The 19,583-nt window shown below is 41.0% G+C and overlaps 1 protein-coding gene across 5 annotated transcripts in view; it reads right to left on the reverse strand.

The window, feature by feature from the left end:
* Positions 1-19,583, reverse strand: part of FGGY (FGGY carbohydrate kinase domain containing) — a 512,879-nt gene that overhangs the window by 99,274 nt on the left and 394,022 nt on the right. For all 5 annotated transcript variants that reach the window (XM_036754773.1, XM_036754775.1, XM_036754774.1 and 2 more), the window contains exon 10: positions 10,330-10,391. In XM_036754773.1, coding sequence (XP_036610668.1) covers positions 10,330-10,391 — 62 coding nt within the window. The remainder of the gene's footprint in view (positions 1-10,329; positions 10,392-19,583) is intronic.

The raw sequence follows: 19,583 nt of genomic DNA on the forward strand, positions 1-19,583 counted from the left end.
CTGTATTGTCCCCAAAATGCCTGCAGGTATGGACTCTCTATGGGAACCATTTCCTCAATACCTAAGAATGACTGTATTAGGTCCCATCTTTTTGTGGTTTTCATGCTTAAAATCCCTGCCCCTGCCACAAGTGAGCAAGCCCTCCTACTCAGGAGGACTTTGCTTGTAGGCCTGTTTTCCTCACTTTGAAATTAAACTTCTAACTGATTCTTGACTCATCTCTCTCTAGTTTGCTTTATTTGGCTCCACTGGTTAGAGACCTATCCAATCCAGATTATATTTAAAAATTCTGTTGACCCATAATAAGTGTTTGTTGATTGATATGACAGAATAATTTCTATAGTTCATATTTATCTTGGGTTTTAAGGTTTACAAAGCACATTTTTTTTCCTGAACAACATTGTAAAACCAGCACACTCTGAGATTCCCCATTTTATTTTTGGGACAATATAATGCAAATTGGACCAGATGACCTCTGAGATCTTTTCTAACTCTGAGAAGTAAAGTTTCTGCAATTAAGAAACTGAGGCCCAGAAAGATTCAGGAGCTCATCCACGGATACCCAGAGAATAAATGGCAGATCTGAAACCTAAATTTAGACCTTCTGACTCAGTTTCCCTTGTCCTTTGTGACACTGCCTCCAGGCTATGCCACAAGCTTGCTGTATGACTTTGGACACATTATGTAACTTCTCTTGATCTGAGTTTCCTCTTTAAAAAATAAGGGAATGGAAAGTAAGGTACGGGAGAAAGAATGCTGGCTCTACAATCAGAGGACATGAATTCAAATTCTGCCTCTGCCATTGGATGATCTTTGAGTTTCTCACATAAAAAGAAGGGAATGCCTTTTCTGGTCCCTCCAGCTTTAGCTCTATGATCATATGAATGACTTAGATCCTTTCATGCTCTAAGATTCTGATTTTAGAAGTTGTTGGGGTAGAGTTAACACTGTGTCCTCCTTTCACTACTTTTCTATCCCTTGCTGTGGCCTAGGTATGGAGCTACCACATACAAGCCAATTAGGGAAAATCAAAAATGAAGGAAGAGATCAAATGTGCTTCCAGGGCAGGGGAAATAGCAAACCTCATGTCACTTTAGGTGCTTTGACATCTTTAGAAGCAGAAATCAGTGATGATAACTTCCTTTTTGAAGCCCCCTTCCCCAGCTATTCCTACTTCTTTTGAAGGTTAATATTAATTTACTTTCATTTTAAAAAGTGGTATGAATCAGGGGCCATTGCAAAATGACCAGTGAGTGTTTCAAGTTGCCAATGGTTGTGAACTATTGGCATAGGTTCCCGAGCTTAATTTATTTCAATAGTTGTGGAACTATTAGGATTTAGTACGAGCCAGCTGTGATACCTAGAACACATCCCCTCTCTAAGCCCCATTTCCTGGTCTACTCTAGTATACTCTAAGATTCCTCCCAGCTTTGACATTCTGTGATCTCCAAAGGCCCTCCCAGGTCCGCCATTCTTGGTTCTAAGGGTCTGTCCAGCTCTGATATTTTAGGCTCTAAGATCACCTCTAGCTCTGATATTTTTAATCTATCCATCTACAAACATTTATCAAATGATGACTATGTGCCAAGAACTGTGCTAAGCCACAAAGAAAAAAAATGTCCTTCGAGGAGCTCACATTCTGATGGAGAAGGCAACATGCAAATAACTATGGACATACCTGAGACAGACAATGTAGATGGGGGCCATCTCAGAGGGAAAACATGGAGGGGGGGCAGAGACTAGAAGTGACCTCCTGCAGGAGGGAGATTGAATCTAAGTCTTGAAGGAAGTCAGAGAAGCTAGGAAGCAGAAGTAAGGAGGGAGAACATTTCACTCTGGGGGACAGCCAGCGCAAAGGGGTGGAGATAGGGGATGGAGCAACAATGTGGGGAACAGCAAGTATGCCACAGTCAATGGATCCACGAGCCCTTGGAGGCAAGTCAAGTGTTTAGGAGAAGAGGCTGGCTGTAAAGCCTTTGTTCTAAGCTCCCTCTGACCCCTGCCAGTTTTTGTCTTCATTTTGCTCTTGGCACAGACAGTTTGTGTTTGATGGTTCCTTCCAGCTCTGATGTTCCACATCCTAACATATATTCTAGCCTTGGCATTGTATAGTCTATGCTCTAACAAGTTGGGCTCTGGCATTTGATGCCCTATAGACCCTTCCAGGTCTGATGGTCCACAATTCTGGGAAAGCTGGAGAAAGACAAAAGGGGCAGACAGTGTCATCTGAGGAAGCCACATATCTCCACAGGAGAGGGCCAAACCAGGTAGTCTAGGGTAGTCTCCCTTTATGCTTTGGCCAAGAAGCAATTAATGCCTCAAAACTAGGCAGATAGAAGAATTTGGAACAGGTCTAATAACTTTCCATTTCAAAGTGGTAGAAATGCTTCCAGGACAAGGGATTCCCTTCCCTCTCAGTTGCTTTATTTTCCATCCTGTCCCCTTTCTTCTTTCCTTTCTCTTTCCCTCCTTCCCTTCATCCTTGCCTTTCTTTCTCTCTGTCTCTCTGTCTCCCTCTCTCTCCATTTTTTCTCTCCCTTTCTCTTGCCCTCCTTCCCTTTCCCTATTCCTGCCCTTCTCCTTTTCTTTCCCTCTCCATTCACTCTCTCCCTTCCTCCCTTCCTCGCTCCTTCCCTTTCTCTCTTCCTGTATTTCTCCCTTCCTCTTTCCCTTTCTCCTCTCTCCCCTCTCTTCCCTCCACCCCTTTCCCTTCTCTCTTTCTCTTGTCCTATCATAAATAGCACACTTACAAATCTTTGCATTCTGGCTCCTCAGGAATCTCAAAGGAGGGCATTTGGTTTCAAGCATCTGGGTCAATAAGAGAATCTAGCCCTAATTACTATTGATCGGTCATTGTCTCGTTTACTGTAGGGCCAAACAGTGATATTCATTTAGCTTTCCCATCCATAGTCAATCATGCACTAATGAGATCCCTAAGGGAACTTGACATGTGCGTTACCCCTTTGACTTCTGACCCCCTCGCAGCTGCATATTTATACTTTGAACCAAACCATTCAACTCCATATTTTTTCAATTATACCTAACCATGTGTGCTATCTGAGTCGATCACTCAAAATGAAGTGCACTTGGAAGGCATTAAGGGAACTAATTCATGTCATTATTCACATAATTCTGCCCTTGCCTTATGCCTCCTTGGTGCTGAACTAGGAGGATTTCGAATGCTTTTTGTACGGTGACCATCCGCCCCTCATCAAGAATGCTACTAAACATTTATAGGTCCAGCTAGCTAGTAACACAATTACATCTAGAGACTGCAAACAAGCAATACTGACTCTACTGTGTGGCCATGTGCAAAGCCCTTAACTTCTCTGGTCCTCAGTTTCTTCATTTGTAAAATGAGGTGATTGGACTTGATGGCCTTTGAGGTCCCTTTCAGAACTAAATGTATGACCTTATGATCCTCTTAACCACCCAGAAGGAAAGAAAGCAAGGGGAGTTATGGTTGGATCTTTGAAAAACCTCCTTCATTATTAAATATTCTTTTCTCCATTGTACAAATAAATTGAGGCATAGAAAGGGGAAGTGACTTCCCTAAGTCACTTTAAGTTGACTACGAAGTTGACTATGACCAAGAGAGACACCAGATGCTATACCACAGGGCTCTGAGAATGAAAGAACCAAGTTAGAGAAATTCCTCAAAGAAGAAAAAGCCAATAGGGTGCTTTGTAAGCATTAAAGAACTACAGCAAATGTAAGCTATCACTTTTATTACTGTGTTACTGCAAAGCTTAACAACACTCTTAGAATCATTATTACCAAGAAAAGCAGAATGGGCCAGTATATAATTTACTAAGGCAGGGAAGTATATAATGCCTTGTAGATACATTTCATTGACAAATGCTATGATTTTTGGTATTTAAAAAGTTATGATTCAGCTATCTGAATAATTCAAACAATGCCATTGCTGACAATGTTGCCAAATAAGTGAGACACTGCAATGTTCTACAAAAGGAAGGAAGGGAGGAAGGGAGAGAGGGAGGGAGAAAGAAAGGCAGGCAGGAAGAGAGAAAGAAAGAAAGAAAGAAAGAAAGAAAGAAAGAAAGAAAGAAAGAAAGAAAGAAGGAAGGAAGGAAGGAAGGAAGGAAGGAAGGAAGGAAGGAAGGAAGGAAGGAAGGAAGGAAGAAAGAAAGAAAGAAAGAAAGAAAGAAAGAAAGAAAGGAAGGAAGGAAGGAAGGAAGGAAGGAAGGAAGGAAGAAAGAAAGAAAGAAAAAGAAAGGAAGGAAGGAAGGAAGGAAGGAAAGAAGGAAGGAAGGAAAGAAGGAAGGAAGGAAGGAAGGAAAGAAGGAAGGAAGGAAGGAAGGAAAGAAGGAAGGAAGGAAGGAATCCCATATCCTAACAACTTGAAGCTGATGGTCTTCTTGAGAAGACACTGATGGTTTCAGAATCTCATTTTCATTTATCCTAACAATTAGACAGGGATATTCCACATTTAGAAGATTTTTAGACATGGAGTCAAGTGGCTTGAGTTCAAGTCTGGCACTTATTGGCATCTATAGCATATTCCATAGCCTTCATGCCAACCCTCTTTCTAGTTCTGGTTTATGTATTATCTTTCTTCATTACATATAAGCCCCTTGAGGGCAGAGATTGTCTTGTTTTATTCTATCTGTAAACCCAGCACTTCGTGCAATGCTATCTATCTATCTATCTATCTATCTGTCTTCCAGGCCCAGTGACAGGTATGAGGGATCTAAAAACAAAACTGCATCAAGGTTCTATTTCCCTAGCTAAACTGTAAGCCCTTTGAGGCCAGGAACCAATCCTTATTTTGCTTTGTTTGCCCTCAGCACTGAGCCTAGTGCCTAGTAAGGATTGAGTGAAGATGAGATCTGTTTCTCTCACCTGAGCCCTTTGCCCTTCGGTAACAAGATGTCAGGAAGAGAAGACCCTGCCAGAGTTCCGTATTATCACCCACCATTGTTTTCACTTTTCTGACCTTTTTGCACTTAACAAATATCACACAAAACAAGCATTTCCATATATGTTATAGAACAAAAATAGGGGATTATACATGAAACTGTGCATTCAGTGATTATCTTGTGGATTATACAGAGGTAATGATTTACAGGGCAAAGAATATTGAACTGGACGTCAGAAGGCCTGCATGTGTTAAGGTTTACATTATCTCTAGCTTGGTGACAGATATATGGTAGGTGCTCATTGACAACCTGAATTATCAGACCTCAGAACCAAGGCCAAGGTTTGAATCCCAACTCTTCAATGCCTTCCTTGGACTTTCTACTGTCTCCTTGACCTTAGTCTCAGAAGCCATAGAGATGGCTTCCTGTAGGAGAAACTTGAAATGTACCTGACAGACTGGACCTATGAGCCAGTGGCCCATTTCAAGAAATCCAACTTCTACAGCAATCAGCTTCCTCATGATTAGAGGCAGTATGGAGTACGAAAGAGAGTGGTGGAGTGGGAGTCAGGAAGACATGAGTTCAACTCCTGCCTCAGATCCCCTCTAGCTGAGTTAGTGGCCTTGAATAAGTCATGTAACCACCCTGAATCTCAGGTAAGGAAGCTTGTAAAAGGAAGGGGTAGGCCTTTATCACCTCTAAGGACCCTTCCAGTTCTAAATCTATGGTCCTACAGCTCTCCCAACATAGATGAGGCAGCAGCAGAAGGGGGTAGAAGGAATAGTAGACTTCAGTGCTTAAACTGTGGGTTATGACCCCTCACAACCCAAAGTGCTGAAGGGCTTGTGAGTGGAAAAAGTTTAAGAAGTCCTAGATCATGGGGGAGGGAAGTTTAAGCAACAGAAGAAACCAGGAAAGCTGAACCTTTTATAAAGGGATAAAGTTAGCAGAAAGAAAAGAAGAATGACGCCAGGGAGAAGAAAGCTATCAAGGAAGATGCCAACCCGGCTGACCCAAGAAATGCAGAAAGTCCTGGACCCAACAGTAGTGGCGCCAAGAGGTGATGTATACCAAGTCAAGTAAAGTCAGCAAATGAGAAGTCAGAAAGTGGATTAAAAAGCAAAAACAACAACAGAAATCATTGCAAGGCTAAAGAAAGGAGGGAAATGTCTCTTTGTTAGAAAAGGAAGGGAGTCTGTTATAGAGTAACACTGAAACAAAGGCTTCTGTTCAACTTTATTTTTAGGGCATTTTGCAACTGGGAAGAGGCCCATTGTCCCTCCCAAAGGCCATCAGGTCCAACTTGTCCACAGCCGTCAGTCAATAGGCATTTATTAAGTGTTGGCTATGTATTGTGCAGTGTGCCAAGTGCAGGGAACACAATGAAAAGTAGACAATCCCTACCCTCAAGGAACTTACATGTTAAGCTGGGGAGATAATGGGTCCACAACTAGGTGCATTGGGTTGTAGTTCAGTCACTTTACGGTTGTGTCTGACTCTTAGTGATACTATTTGGGGTTTTCTTGGTAGAGATAAGGAGTGGTTTGCTATTTCCTTCTCCAGACAATAAGTAAAAATTTATATAAATTATATAAATAATTATATAGTTATATAATATATGTAAATATATATTTATATAATATATAATTTATGTTTATATTATATATAAATAATTATATTCATATAAATTATGTAAATAATTACATAATATATTTATATAATATATAAATAATATATAAATTAAATAAATAATTATGTAAATAAATTATTAAATTTACATAGCCCTTGTTATGTGCCAGCTGCTGTGCTAAATGCTTTACAAATATCTCATTCAATCCTCACAGTAACCCTGGGAGGCAGATGTTATTGTTATCCTCATCATACAGTTGAGGAAACTGAGACAAACAGGGTTAAGTGACTTGCCCAGGGCCATACAGCCAGAGTTGAACTCAGGACTTTCTGACTCTAGGTCCAATGTGCTATTCGTTACGCACAGGGATAATAAAGAAAGAAATACCAGAGGAAACAGAAAGGTCAGTGACGTGACTCACCGACATGTGGCCATCCAGTCTCAGTTTGAAACCTTCCTCTGACCACCAGCAGACCACGCTTCAAAGTGTCAGCAATGAACGGACCCTATTTTGGCCTTCTGGACCTTTAAGGAGACTGCCACCGAGAGCAAAGAAGAAAGCATTTATAATGACCGGGGCATCGCTATGCTTGCTCCCTTTCTCAGAATTAAAAAAACAGTTTATAGAATTAAGAGGTTCTCTCGGGAGCTTGGGGGCCTGGTAGATGGAGAGTCCGACATCCGAGTTCAAATCCTGCCTCAGAACTTGCTAGTCGTGCGACCCTGGGCAAGTCACTCGGCTTCCCTCCGCCTCAGCTTCTCCACCTATAAAATAAGGATAATCACTACACCCACCTAGCGCGAGGATCGAATGAGATACAAACACGGAGCACGTTGAGAACCTTAAAACGCTCCGTGAATTGGAGTTCTTCATCACCCTCCTCTCCCTCCTCTTCTCTTTCTTCCATCTCCATCTTATTACTGTCATTGTCGCTGTTATTGCTGTTAGCAGTAGTAGTAGTCGTAGGAGTAGTCATAGTAGTAGTGGTAGTAGTAGTAATAGTGGTAGTAGTAGGAGCACCTCACAGAACTCATTTCAAGTAGGAATTCCCTCCGCAGCTTTCAGACAGACAGGTGGACAGACTGTACTTGAATAATTTTAGTGACTGGGGACTAACTGGGACTACTGACACCACGAGGCAGCTCAACACATTTTCAGATCTCGTGAATCATTAGCATATTTTTCTCCAAACACCGAGCCAGACTCGGCCTCTTGTGTAACCTCCACCCAGTGGTCCTAATTGTACCGCACAAAGGCGAGTCTGTTGCCTCTTCCACAGGACAGCTCTGCCCAGATTTGGAGATGGCAATCACAAAGAAGAAGGAGAAGAAGAGGAGGAAGCACTCAGATTGACGCAGCAATTTGAAGTCATCAGAGTGTTCTGGATATATTATCTCATTTGCTTCTCACAGGAGTACTTATTACCCTTGTTCTATAGACGAGGAAGCTGAGGGTAAAAAACGTTTAATGACATCTCTAGGTTAAGTACTCCAGGTTTTTTTTTATTTATTATCTTCCCATGACACAGTTTCCAGACTGCTTAGGGATATTCTGCATAGCTTATCAAGATGTAACCAGTGTTACTCAAGGAAAATGGTGGACAGACAGCATCTCTCACAGGGCATGGGCTTTGGAGAGCTGGGTGCCATTCTTCCTGCCCTCCTCTCCTCCTTCTTGCTCACCCCACTGTCTTTCCTTAGTTGCTGAGCCCCACTCCCACTAATTCCTGCTAAAATGTTAATAGACAACCGAGGTGTCAGCTGATAGGAGATTAAGATGTCAGCCTTCTCTAGGGCATTCACATTTTCAAAGGAGAACTTTAAAACCAAAATCCTTGAAGTCTTGTAGGATTTGGCAGTGACTGGTACATCGTGGTTGCTTGATAAATGCTGGGTAACTGAACAACCTAAAGAATGACTCAGGAATGGCCTAGTGGTAGGTGCTGACATTGACATTTTTGCAGTGGGATGGTATCACTTTGTACCACCCAGATATGGGAGAACTCACTACCTCCTGAAGCAGTTTATTGCACTTTTTAAACACTTCTAATCATGAGATTTTTTTTTCTTGAAGTGGTTCTAAGTTCCATAAGATCATGGATTTAGAGCTCGAAGGGAGGCAGGAGTCCGACTCCCTCATTTTGCAGAAGAAGAAACTGAAGCCTAGGGAGATTAGGTGATTTTGGTCACATGGATGCTAAGTGCCAGAAAGGGATTTGAACCCAGGCCCTCTAACTCCACAGTACCTCTTTGCACTGTACCACACTGTTTGTCTCTGTGCAGCAACTAGCCAGTGCCCTGACCAAGGCTGAGCTCTGCCCTGTGCCTTGTTAGTTCTGTGACCTTGGTCAAATCTCTTAAACTCCATGGGCCTCGGTTTCCTCATTTGTAAAATGACAGAATTGGGAGTAGATGACATCCTCTGGCTCTGAATTATTATGACCCTTGACTCCTCCCAGGCCCCCCAGGTGGGGAGAAGGAGCAGAAGAAGTTTAGCTTCTTTCTCCTCCTTGCGCCTCCCCCCCCCCCCCCACAGCTTTTTAGATACTGGAGGCCAGCTATGATATCCCACTTAAGTCTTCTCTTCTCCAGACAAACATTATCAGCTCCTCCACCTGATCATCCCTTAGGGCATTGTTATGGCCCATCACTATGCTTTGGACCCTCTATAGCCTGTCAATGTCCAAAAATGTGGGGGCAATTCTTTGCAGAGGTTGAAGCCTATAGACTTAGCATATATTATCAAACTTTTTCATTATATTGGTTAGTTTTGCTGAACTTTTTTTCTTTCTTTTTAATTCTTTGTAATAAGGACTTGCTTATGGGAAGGGGAAACATTGGGGAATATAGGAGATATAAAAATAAAAGATATCGGTAAAAAATATCCCATTATGTTGTAACTTCCTTGAATGCAGAGACTGTATTTTGCCTCTTTTTGTATTTTGTTTAGCACAATACCCAGCACATAGTAGGCACTGATAAATGTTCAGTGATTGACTATTGATTAAGATGGTTTAAAAATGGGTACCCCAAACTAAACACAGTACTCCCAAAGTTAGAGGACCATGGCCTCATATCTCCTTAGGTCAGGTTACTATCTCTCTTAATGTAGCCAAGATCACCTTTGCTTGCTATTCTATGTTTGATATGTTGCAATATTAAATCAAATTGGGCTCCTAGTCCCCTAAAATTGTAGCTCTCTGAGCCTCAGTTTACTCATCTGCCAAAGATAGGCTTGGACTAGAAAATATTCAAAGTCCCTTGTACTCCTACATTTTGCCCTGCTCTCTCACAGGCTACTTCAAGAGAGCCCTCAGGCTCATCTGTCAACTCTATCCAAGGATTTGCCATGGAGCCCTGGCCCCATATATCATCAAATGAAAAAGTTCCCCTATAACTTGGTCAGGTGCAGATGAAAATCATTGTGAGGCCGGGAAAAGATCAATGAACAGTCGCAAATCTTGGGTCAGTGTCTTGTCTTCACTAAGTCCTTCCTAAGCCTCGGTTTGTGCATCTAAAAATGGAAATAATCCCTCCTTGTTTCTCTCCTAGTGACGAAGGCTGATAGGATCATGGAATTCAGAGCTAAATCCATCTAGTGCCTTAATTTAGCAAGTGAGTAAACTAAGGCCAAGCATGGTTTAATGACTTGTTCAAGGCCACACAGGTAGTGACTTTCAGAGCTGGGATACAAACACATTTAATAGAACTCCAAGTCCAGAATATTGGGAGTATTAGAAGGCTCAGCTGTAACAAAGCAAATGAAAAACACTTCTTTCTTAACAAAGACTATAGGGGAAGAAGGATGACAGTAGTTACCTGGCTGAAGCCTTTGCTTGCAATTCAGGGTAGGCAGCATGTCCCTGGACCACATGGTCTATCTGTAAAACCAAGAAATGGCTAAGTTAGCGTCCCTGAAAATGCTGTATGTGAGCAGGAGAGAACAATCCTAGGGAAAGGAAAGGCAAAACCAAATCCACGTCCTTTTATTTTTCTTCCACCAAGGAATCTGCCAAAAGGGAAATTCTAACTCAGCTGGGAATTCTCAGGATTTTGTAAAAGTGCATTTTTGCTCAGCTTAGTGGACAGCTTGGATGTTCCATGGTGACTGAACCAACAACAGCAAAGACCAACGAAACCCATGGTTAACCCCTGGGGAAGAAAGGGAGAAGCAGTGAGGCATCTGGAGCCATGAGGAAGCAAGAAGCCTGTTGTATTTGGAATGCTAGACTTGGAGGTCAGAGAGATGCATTCAAATCCAGACTGCTCCACTTGCTAGCTGTTTGACTAGGAACAAATCAATCTATATAATGGGGATGTTATGTACACTGCCTAACTCCTAGGGTTGTTGAGAAACATGAGCTGGGTTATCGTTCTATAAGACAGGGATGTTTAATCCTGGGCAATACAGCATGGTGATACAGGCATGTATCACCATCCCCCATGGTCACAGAGATTAGGAAGTGAAGAGAAAGCATGATGAATGAACAAGGAGCCAGGAGACCCAGGTCTAGTTCTACCATGACCTTGTTGTGGTCCTTCCTTCATCTGTGTCATAGTTTACTTGTCTTCAATAAAGCCCAATAAAATGAGGGGTTGGACAACATGCCCTCCAGGGTCCTTTGCAGCTCTAAATTTGTAATCCTATATCCTTGAGATACCCTTTGTCTTCTAATCTAAAGTCAAAAGATCTGAGTTCAAAACCAGCATCAGACACTTAGCAGCTGTAAGTCACTTAAACTCTACCTGCCTCAGTTTCCTCATCTGTAAAATGGGGATAACAGAACCTATCTTCCAGGGTGGTTGTGAGGATCAAATTAAATAAGAATTGTGCTTAGAACAATGCTTGGCATATAGTAAACACTATATAAATGGTAATTATTATTATTACTAGCTATCAGTTTCTATGGATTTTTTATAATCTGCACAGGTAACTTGATATGACTTTGTTTCATGCTTCATAAACCTTGAAGTGCTATGTAAATATTAGCCATTATTATCATCATTATTAAGATGCTTTTAGCCTATGTTGATCTGACCTCCACAGCCCTACTTGGGTTCCATATGATATGTTCTAAGAAATATTCATCTGCATCTAGATCCGGGGTTTTTAACCTGGTATCCCTGGCCTTTTTTTTTTAACAACATATATTGATAAGTGTATTTCATTAAAAATGGTTTTCTTTGTAATGCTATGCATTAAAAACATGACTCTGAGAAGAGGTCCGTAGGGTCCAGGATCCCCAAAAGTTAAAAAAAAACTCCTGAAAAATCAACTATATTTATTTCAATATATAGATTTTTTCAACTGTGGAAAACAGGCATACTAATATGCTGCTAGTGGAGGTAAAAGCTGGTCCGACTATTGTAAAAGGCAATTTGTAATTATGCTAAAGAAAAATGTGATTAAAATGCCCATAGCTTTGACCCATTGATCCCACTGCTAAGCATATGCCCATAAGACATCAAAGACAGAATGGTTTCATATACACTAAAATATTCATAGCAGCACTTCTTATAGTAGTAAATAACTGGGAACAAAAGAGATGGCTGTCAACTTTGGAATGGCTAGGCATGTTGTGGTACCTGAATGCAGTGGGCTATTATTGAACTCTAGGAAATCATGAAAAGTTTAGAGAAGCATGGGAAGACTTGCATAAACAGATGCAAAATGTAGCAGACAGAACTAGGAGAATAACGTATACAATGATTCTCCAAATTCTTTTGTATTTGTTTTCAATATATTCATACATATACATATATGTATGTGTGTATATACATATAAACATACACATATTTTACATATACATACACACATATGTTATCTTCCCTCACAGAATATAAACCCCTTGAAAATACTGTCATATGTTTATTATTGTATCCCCAGTGGCTAGAACAGTGCTTGGCATGGAGAAATGGTTTCACCAATTTCTATTGACTGATTATTTAGACTCACTAAGAATAAAACTCTAGGTGTACATTAAAAAAAAAAAAACAAAAAGAAACTGAACGCTTTGACTAAGAACAAGAGGCCCAATAGAAAATTAAGAGATAAAGGAGATTTCCTGATGTTCTCTAGGTAAGGCATGTTGAACACAAAGTTACTAAGGAGGAAGTAGTACGTATATGTGTCAAGAGACTTACTGGCATCTTGAAGTCAAAGTTCCATGAATAGAACACTTTCAGAGTGATGAATCGCCTCTTCATACCAATATATGCATTTGAAATAGTAAATAGGATGGCAGATTTTTTTAAATAGCTAAAGAAAAACTCACCTAATATTAGCAAAAGTCAGGTTTCACTCGTTTAAAGCAGCTTTAGAAAGATGGATGCTTTCTCATCCAAAAGGATGACAATAACTGAGACAAGGTGTCAGACTCCAAAACAAACAGCTTAAAACTTTACAGATATGTTTCCTGAGCAAACAGACACCACTTTACGGAGCTACAGCAAATGCAGATAATAGGAACGTGCCACTAGACCTAACAAATATAACAGAAAATAGTGCATTTACCACCTGGAGCCTGTGAAACAGCAAAGATCCAAGAATGGAAACAAAAGGGTCTCTCAATGGCTAATATCTATTTTAATTCAACCAACAACACATCAGCAGAGAAGCATTAGACAAATGGCTGAGACAAGTGAATTTGCTTACAGAAAGGAAAGATTTCATGATAGCAGCATGGGATAAGATCGCTGCTGCCAACTCAGAAACAAGATACACAGGCAATGGGGTATAGAAATCTAGCTTACCCTACAGGAAAATAGAAGGGGAAGGGGATAAGAGAAGTGGGGGGAGGGGTGATAGAAGGGAGGGCAGATTGGGGGAAGAGGTAATCAGAATGTACACCGTTATGGGGTAGGGAGATGGGAGAGATGGGGAGAAAATTTGAAACTCAAAATCTTGTAGAAATGAATGTTGAAAATAAAAATAAATGAATGAATGAATGAATAAACAAATAAATGAACGAATGAATGAATTGAAAAAAAGATCACTGCTGCCAGAAACTATAGAAAGATCTTTCTTAAGGAGCTCAGACTTACTGATCACTGCATAATTTCAAGAAAATGATAGAAATTGTACAACATGTCACTGTAGGTGGCCAAAATTTGTATCTATTGAATGCTTCAAGAGATATTTATCAAGTAGACAATTGTATAATGCAGGCATGCTATTCTTCAATGAATATGGGACAAATCTCTATCCTACAAGTAAGAATCTCCAAATATCCATGAGATTTTGACAAGTAAAATTTATTGAAAGTGTATTATCACAGATAAAATGATTGCTTACAATCACCTGGACACAATATTAGTTCATGTAAATTTAAGAAGAATATTTTTACTAGATGTAACCATACCGAGCACTCATAGCCTTTAAACTACATGGTGAGAAAAGCTCTACAAGTACAGAAATCCAGTAGAAGAAATTAAAAGCATGTAGTTATATAAATAAGAACTATCATCCCCATAATCCTATCTGTTCTTGGAGTTGTCCTGAAAATATTCTTGTTGACTTTACAGAAGATGAGCCTGCACACCTATACTTTCATGCGATGATGGACATTAATGATTCCATCCACTTGTATGAGTTTGCCAGAACCAAAACATAAAAGGATAATAGACAGTTATCAGCTTGCCCCAGCGCAATTTCTGTCTGAGTTCCATCAAACACAAAGATAATAGGGAGAGGTGTTGATAATTATAATAATGATGCGTGTGCGCAAGCAAGGTGGGATTTTTGTTGTTTTCTTTTGGAGTTAAGTTTCTCAGGCTTATGCTAAATTGTAAACATCTGAAAGATTCATCTCCTCTGAACCTTGGTAACTATGCATGTGGGCTCCCGTGCCTTTGTGCATGTGGGTTCTCATGCCTCTCTGCTCTGAGCCAATCAGGTACTCCACAATGGGCTCTCATGCCTTTGCATACATGAGCTTTAGCCAATCGGGCACCAATTAGAACTGTATAAATAGAGCACATTGAGGGGATGAGTGAGAAGAAGAAAAACAAGCATGAAGAAGAAAAGTGAGCAGGAAAAGAGAAAATGAAGATGAAGAAGAAAACGAACGTTGAGCATTGAGCATTGAGCGTTGAGCATGAAGAGAAAACGAGTGTGAAGAAGAAAATAATGATTGAGTATTGAGAGAAGTAGCAGCAGCAGGAACTCACTGAGCAGTGGGAACTTGCTTAGTGAAGAGGATACTTCTGGTAGAGGAGAGGAGATCTCTGAGACCTCTCATAGATTAAGAGTGAACCTGTGCTAGCAGCCCTCCTGTCAGCAGGATCTGCAGAGACCAAAGGAAAGTATGCGGTTTAGTGAGGCTGGGATAGTTGTCTGTTATTTCCCAGTCATTGTGTTATTTTTGATAGCTAAGGATTCTATAAAGATAACAAAGGAGCCAGGAGAGAAGTTTCTTTTGATCTTCTCAGAGCCAAGGCTATGGCCAGAGGCAGAGCTTAAGTGGTGTAGTCCCTTCCCCATGATGTGAGGTGTGGAGCAGGAACAGAGAGCTGCCCACCTCAGGATCCAGGCAAGAGCCAGGAGCTGTGGGCCTCAGGACTTAGCATTAAGCTCTGGGTCATGAGGAAAACTTTTTTGCCCAGCTGCCCCTCAGGACTTGGAAGTCAGGGCTGGAGTAATGTTAAGACTTGGACTCTTTGGCTCATTCAAGTATGCATGCACCTGAGAGTACCAGGTAGGAGTCTGGAAGGGCAGCATGGAAGAAAGAACACATCCCCAAGAGGACTTTATTGGACACTCCAGTTTTGATTGAAGGGACTGTAACCTACTGTGACCAAGGGATGGAGTGTGTTGTGTTTTCTGCTACGCCTGTGGATGTGCTGTGTTAAGGGAAGACCCTGGTCTGAATCCTCTGATTGTATAAACAAGTATTTTGGGGCAATATGTTATATACCAACTGATATGTTTTGTTTAAGGCCATGTGGGCACCCTGGCAATAAGTTGTTATGTTGTTATGAATTGTGAATGCTTTAGTTTATTGAATAAAGTTTAGTTTTGAATAGAGTACTTATTATACTGTGTGATTTGACTATATATACATATGTATATATATATATATATATTTACATATTCACAGCAGCAGTCCTCAAGTGTGCTGTGCTGATTGGCATTACATAATGATGGACATTTTATATAGGGCTCTATAGTTTGCAAAGCACTTTATTTCTATACTTCACTGGAGTCTAACTATAGTCTTGTGAAGGAGGTCCCAAAATATAATTATCCGCATATTACAAATGAAGAAGCTAAGGTTTGAGAACGTTAAAAGATTTGCCCAGGGTCCACAGCCAGGCAATGGAGAAGCACTGGAGATGTTCAGCACCTTTTAGGTTAGAAAGGATTTAATCGAAAGAAGCAATCTCAGAGATGAGAGGCCTCCTGGGACTTTTTAGACTTCAGCCCTGGATTTAATTATGCAGAGTGCTCTGTGTGAGTTCAGCTGACCCAAAGAAACATGAAGGCAGGCTGTCTCTAAAGAGGGCATGGGACATTAAGATTAACAGCTTAGATTGTACTCAAGACCCAATATAAGACAGAGCTAGGCTAGACTGTTATTATTAATTCACCCTGATAAGATCCCAGAGTGGTAAGGAAGAGATATAGAACAAGGTATCAGGGCAGAGCCAGACAGATTAGCTGATAGCTTGGTCATTCTAATCTAAACTCAAAAAAAAAGTCCAGGGAAAACACAATCTTCCCCTTTCATGACTTCCTGAGCACAAATTGTGCACCAAAATTATGTTCACCTCACAGCGGCTCTATTCCTTGCTTTCTGGACCTTTCTCTGCCTCTAGATGGAAGGTTCAAAAGCAAAAGCCTTGTGATTAAAGACTCCTATTTGGCAAAGGACATGGACAAACTGCCAAATGCCAAGATGACCAGAGTAGCAAGAGGTCTGGAGAACACAGAATATGAGCATTGAATGAAGAAACTAGGGACAATTAACCTGGACGATGATCACGATTGTGAAGGTGATAATAATGGTGACGGTGATGATAATCCAATTTAAAACACCTTGAACATTTGATAAATAATTTGGTAACTGGTTGACCTAAAGGAATGAATCAGTAATGGCTGAATGATGGGAGTTGACATTGATTATCCTGATCTTGATATTTATTTACTCACTGAACTGGTACACCCAACATAGAATTTAAAAAAAAAAATAGAATTTCAGAAAAAGTAAAAAAAAAACATTTAATTTTGAAAGAAATTGAGAGTAAAGTGGTGGGATGATGCCAATACACATTTCTGAATGAATACAATGTCCATATTTTCTCCCCACAAAGAATACAAGAACCTCCTCCTAACTCATGACTAATGTTCAAAAAGCATACTTGATCTCTCTCTGTAGTAAAACATACTCTTTAGTCCCAGGGATGAAGCCTTCAGTGAAGGCTGGGGTCTGTGTTTCAGATCTCCTACTTCCCTTGCTTATCACCCTCTTCTTCACCTGGTCCACATGTTTCCTGGACTTACCACCTTCTTGTAGAACTTGGGTTTCCTCAGGAGCTACTCCCATGTTAGTTGGCTGCTCTTAGTCTCTAGTGCAGTTTCTGGCTTGCCTTTCCTCTCTACATATTTGCAGACACTGGCAGAGACCACCATTACATATCCATCTTGTGGGTGAGAAGAAAATCTCTTTCCCTGGCCATTTCAGAAAGGAAGACCAACAACAGCAATAAGAAGGCACCCCTCTTTAGCCTTGGCAAAAGGCTATTTTCTTTTTTAGCATCCCAGAAGTTTAAAAAGTCTCTCTCCCTCTTAGGCAAAAGGGAATTGGGGAAAAGAGAAGGGTGCTATCCTAGGCTTAGTCTCTGCCTCTGATTCCTACTATCTAGATGACCTTGTCCAAGTTGGTCAACCTCCCTAGGTCACAGTTTCCTCTGTTAAATAAAGGGATGGCCTACATAGCCTCCAAGGTTCCTTCCTGCTCTACATTTATGATTCTATGATCTTGAGGCCTGCACACAGGGAAGATTACACTTCAAGGAGTCTGTAGCTACAGTTGTTATTTAGAGGAGATATTTGACTTGTCATCCTTAATTAGGAATTGAGGGACAAATTACAGTTCGGGATAAAGAAAGTAAACACAACCCACACCATCCCAAAGTGGGGCAGCTCCCCATTGCTGGAGGTCTCCAAGCTAAGGCTGAAAGCTGTCTCTGTCACTGTGGATCTATGTGAACTTGGGAAATCTATGTGAACTTAACATCTCTGGGCCTCGGTTTGTCAAATATGTTAAGAGGATTTTTTTTTTGGGGGGGTGGTCAGGGATTGTACTAGATGGCTGCCGAGTGCCCTTCCAGTTCTGAAATTCTATAATCCTAGATTCTAAGTTGGGGAGGGAAGAAGAAAGGGAGGAGGCAGAGGAAGAGACCAGCAGAGCTATTGATTTTTGCTGAGTTGGTCTCTGCATCCATTAAGTAATTCCTATTAGCTAATGTGTAAAGACAGTGATGCACCTTAGTACATGCTAGGAGCAACATCAATACCGAAATGGTCACCTTTTATCTCATGATCTGACCTTGATAGATGACAAAATAAACACAGGCTAACAGATAAAACTGGTTCCTAAAGGAAATTGTCAGAAAAAAAATCTCATAGAATAAATTTAAAGCCATCACTTCAAGAAGGTTGATTTCCTTCTTCCTCAGACATTAATGAGCCCAAGCATACCCAAGAAGGTGTGGGGTGGGGGGAAGAGTTGGCTAGCAGTTTGCTGGGATTCCAAGAAAGCAATTCAATCACACCAGGGGTTTTTGTCTTTTTCCACTCCAGTCAAACTCACATTAACACTTCAATCAGAGAAAGAATACAGCTCTTAGCAGGGTGCCTGACACAGAGTAGGCCCTTTAATAGATGTTTATTGATTTTTTTTATCTACTACAGCAAGAGTTCTTAACCTGGGGTCCAAATATTTTATTAAATTTTTTTGATCATTTTCATTCAGTATATTTGGTTTCCTTTGCAATTCTATTTGTTTTATTTTAACCATTTAAAAACATTGCTCTGAGAAGGAATCCACAGGCTTCATCAGACTGCCTGAGGGGTCTAGGATGAAAAGAAGAAAGATGAAGGACCCTGATCTACTCTCTGGTCCTTATCCCTGACTATGGGATGGGAAATGGCAATTCTACCTACTGGTTTGGGGCGGAAAGGGGAATAGAGAGTCATAGTATATGCTGGCCATAGCCTCATAAATCTATAGCTGAAAAGGACTGCACAGATGAAAACTTGAAGCTCATCAAGGTTGTGGGACTTGTTCAGGATCACGCAGGTGGTGAGTGGCAGCCTGGATTTGAACTCAGGTGCTGTAACTACAAGCTAAGGTCTCTTTCCACTGTACCCTACCTACCCCTCAGGAAAGGCAGGGGAAGGAGCTATAGAACTGCCCTATCCAGGCCCTTTCCTAAATGTCCAGCCCCTTCCCACAATGTCCAGGCCCCTTCCCACAATGTCCAAGCCCCTTCCCACAATGTCCAGTCCCTTTTCCAGAATGTGCAGGCCCCTTCCTTGAATGTCCAGGATCTTTTTCAGAATGTCCAGGCCCCTTCCAGAATGTCCAGGCCTCTTCTGAGTTCTGAGTTTGGAAATAATATGGAGTGAAGATAGGTCCAACTATCAGAGCTCATGTTTCTACGAAGGTTTAAGGTTTTCAAGATCTTTCCCTCATAACAGCTAGGTGAGACGGCAGTCATGCCACATTATCATGGCCATTTTACAGCTGAGGAGTCTAAGTGGCTAAGAGATCTGACCATAGTTATAGCGATAGTCAGGGTCAGAGTCTAGATTTAACCGTTGGTTGTCTGAATCCACGTACAGTGGAGGTTTTTTGTTTGTTTTTTTCACTTTAGCCCACTGCCTTTAGTAAGGATGGTTTGTTAGCATACACAGTAACAGCCACGTTGGGTGATGATAAACTATAATAGACTTGGCTCTTCTCAGCAACACAATGATCCAAGACAATTCCAAAAGATTCATGATAGACAATGCTAACCACATGCAGAGAAAGAACTTTGGAGTCTGAATGCAGATCGAAGCATACCAT

Source organism: Trichosurus vulpecula, chromosome 4 (assembly GCF_011100635.1).
Source record: "Trichosurus vulpecula isolate mTriVul1 chromosome 4, mTriVul1.pri, whole genome shotgun sequence".
In the NCBI taxonomy this organism is placed as follows: Eukaryota; Metazoa; Chordata; class Mammalia; order Diprotodontia; family Phalangeridae; genus Trichosurus; species Trichosurus vulpecula.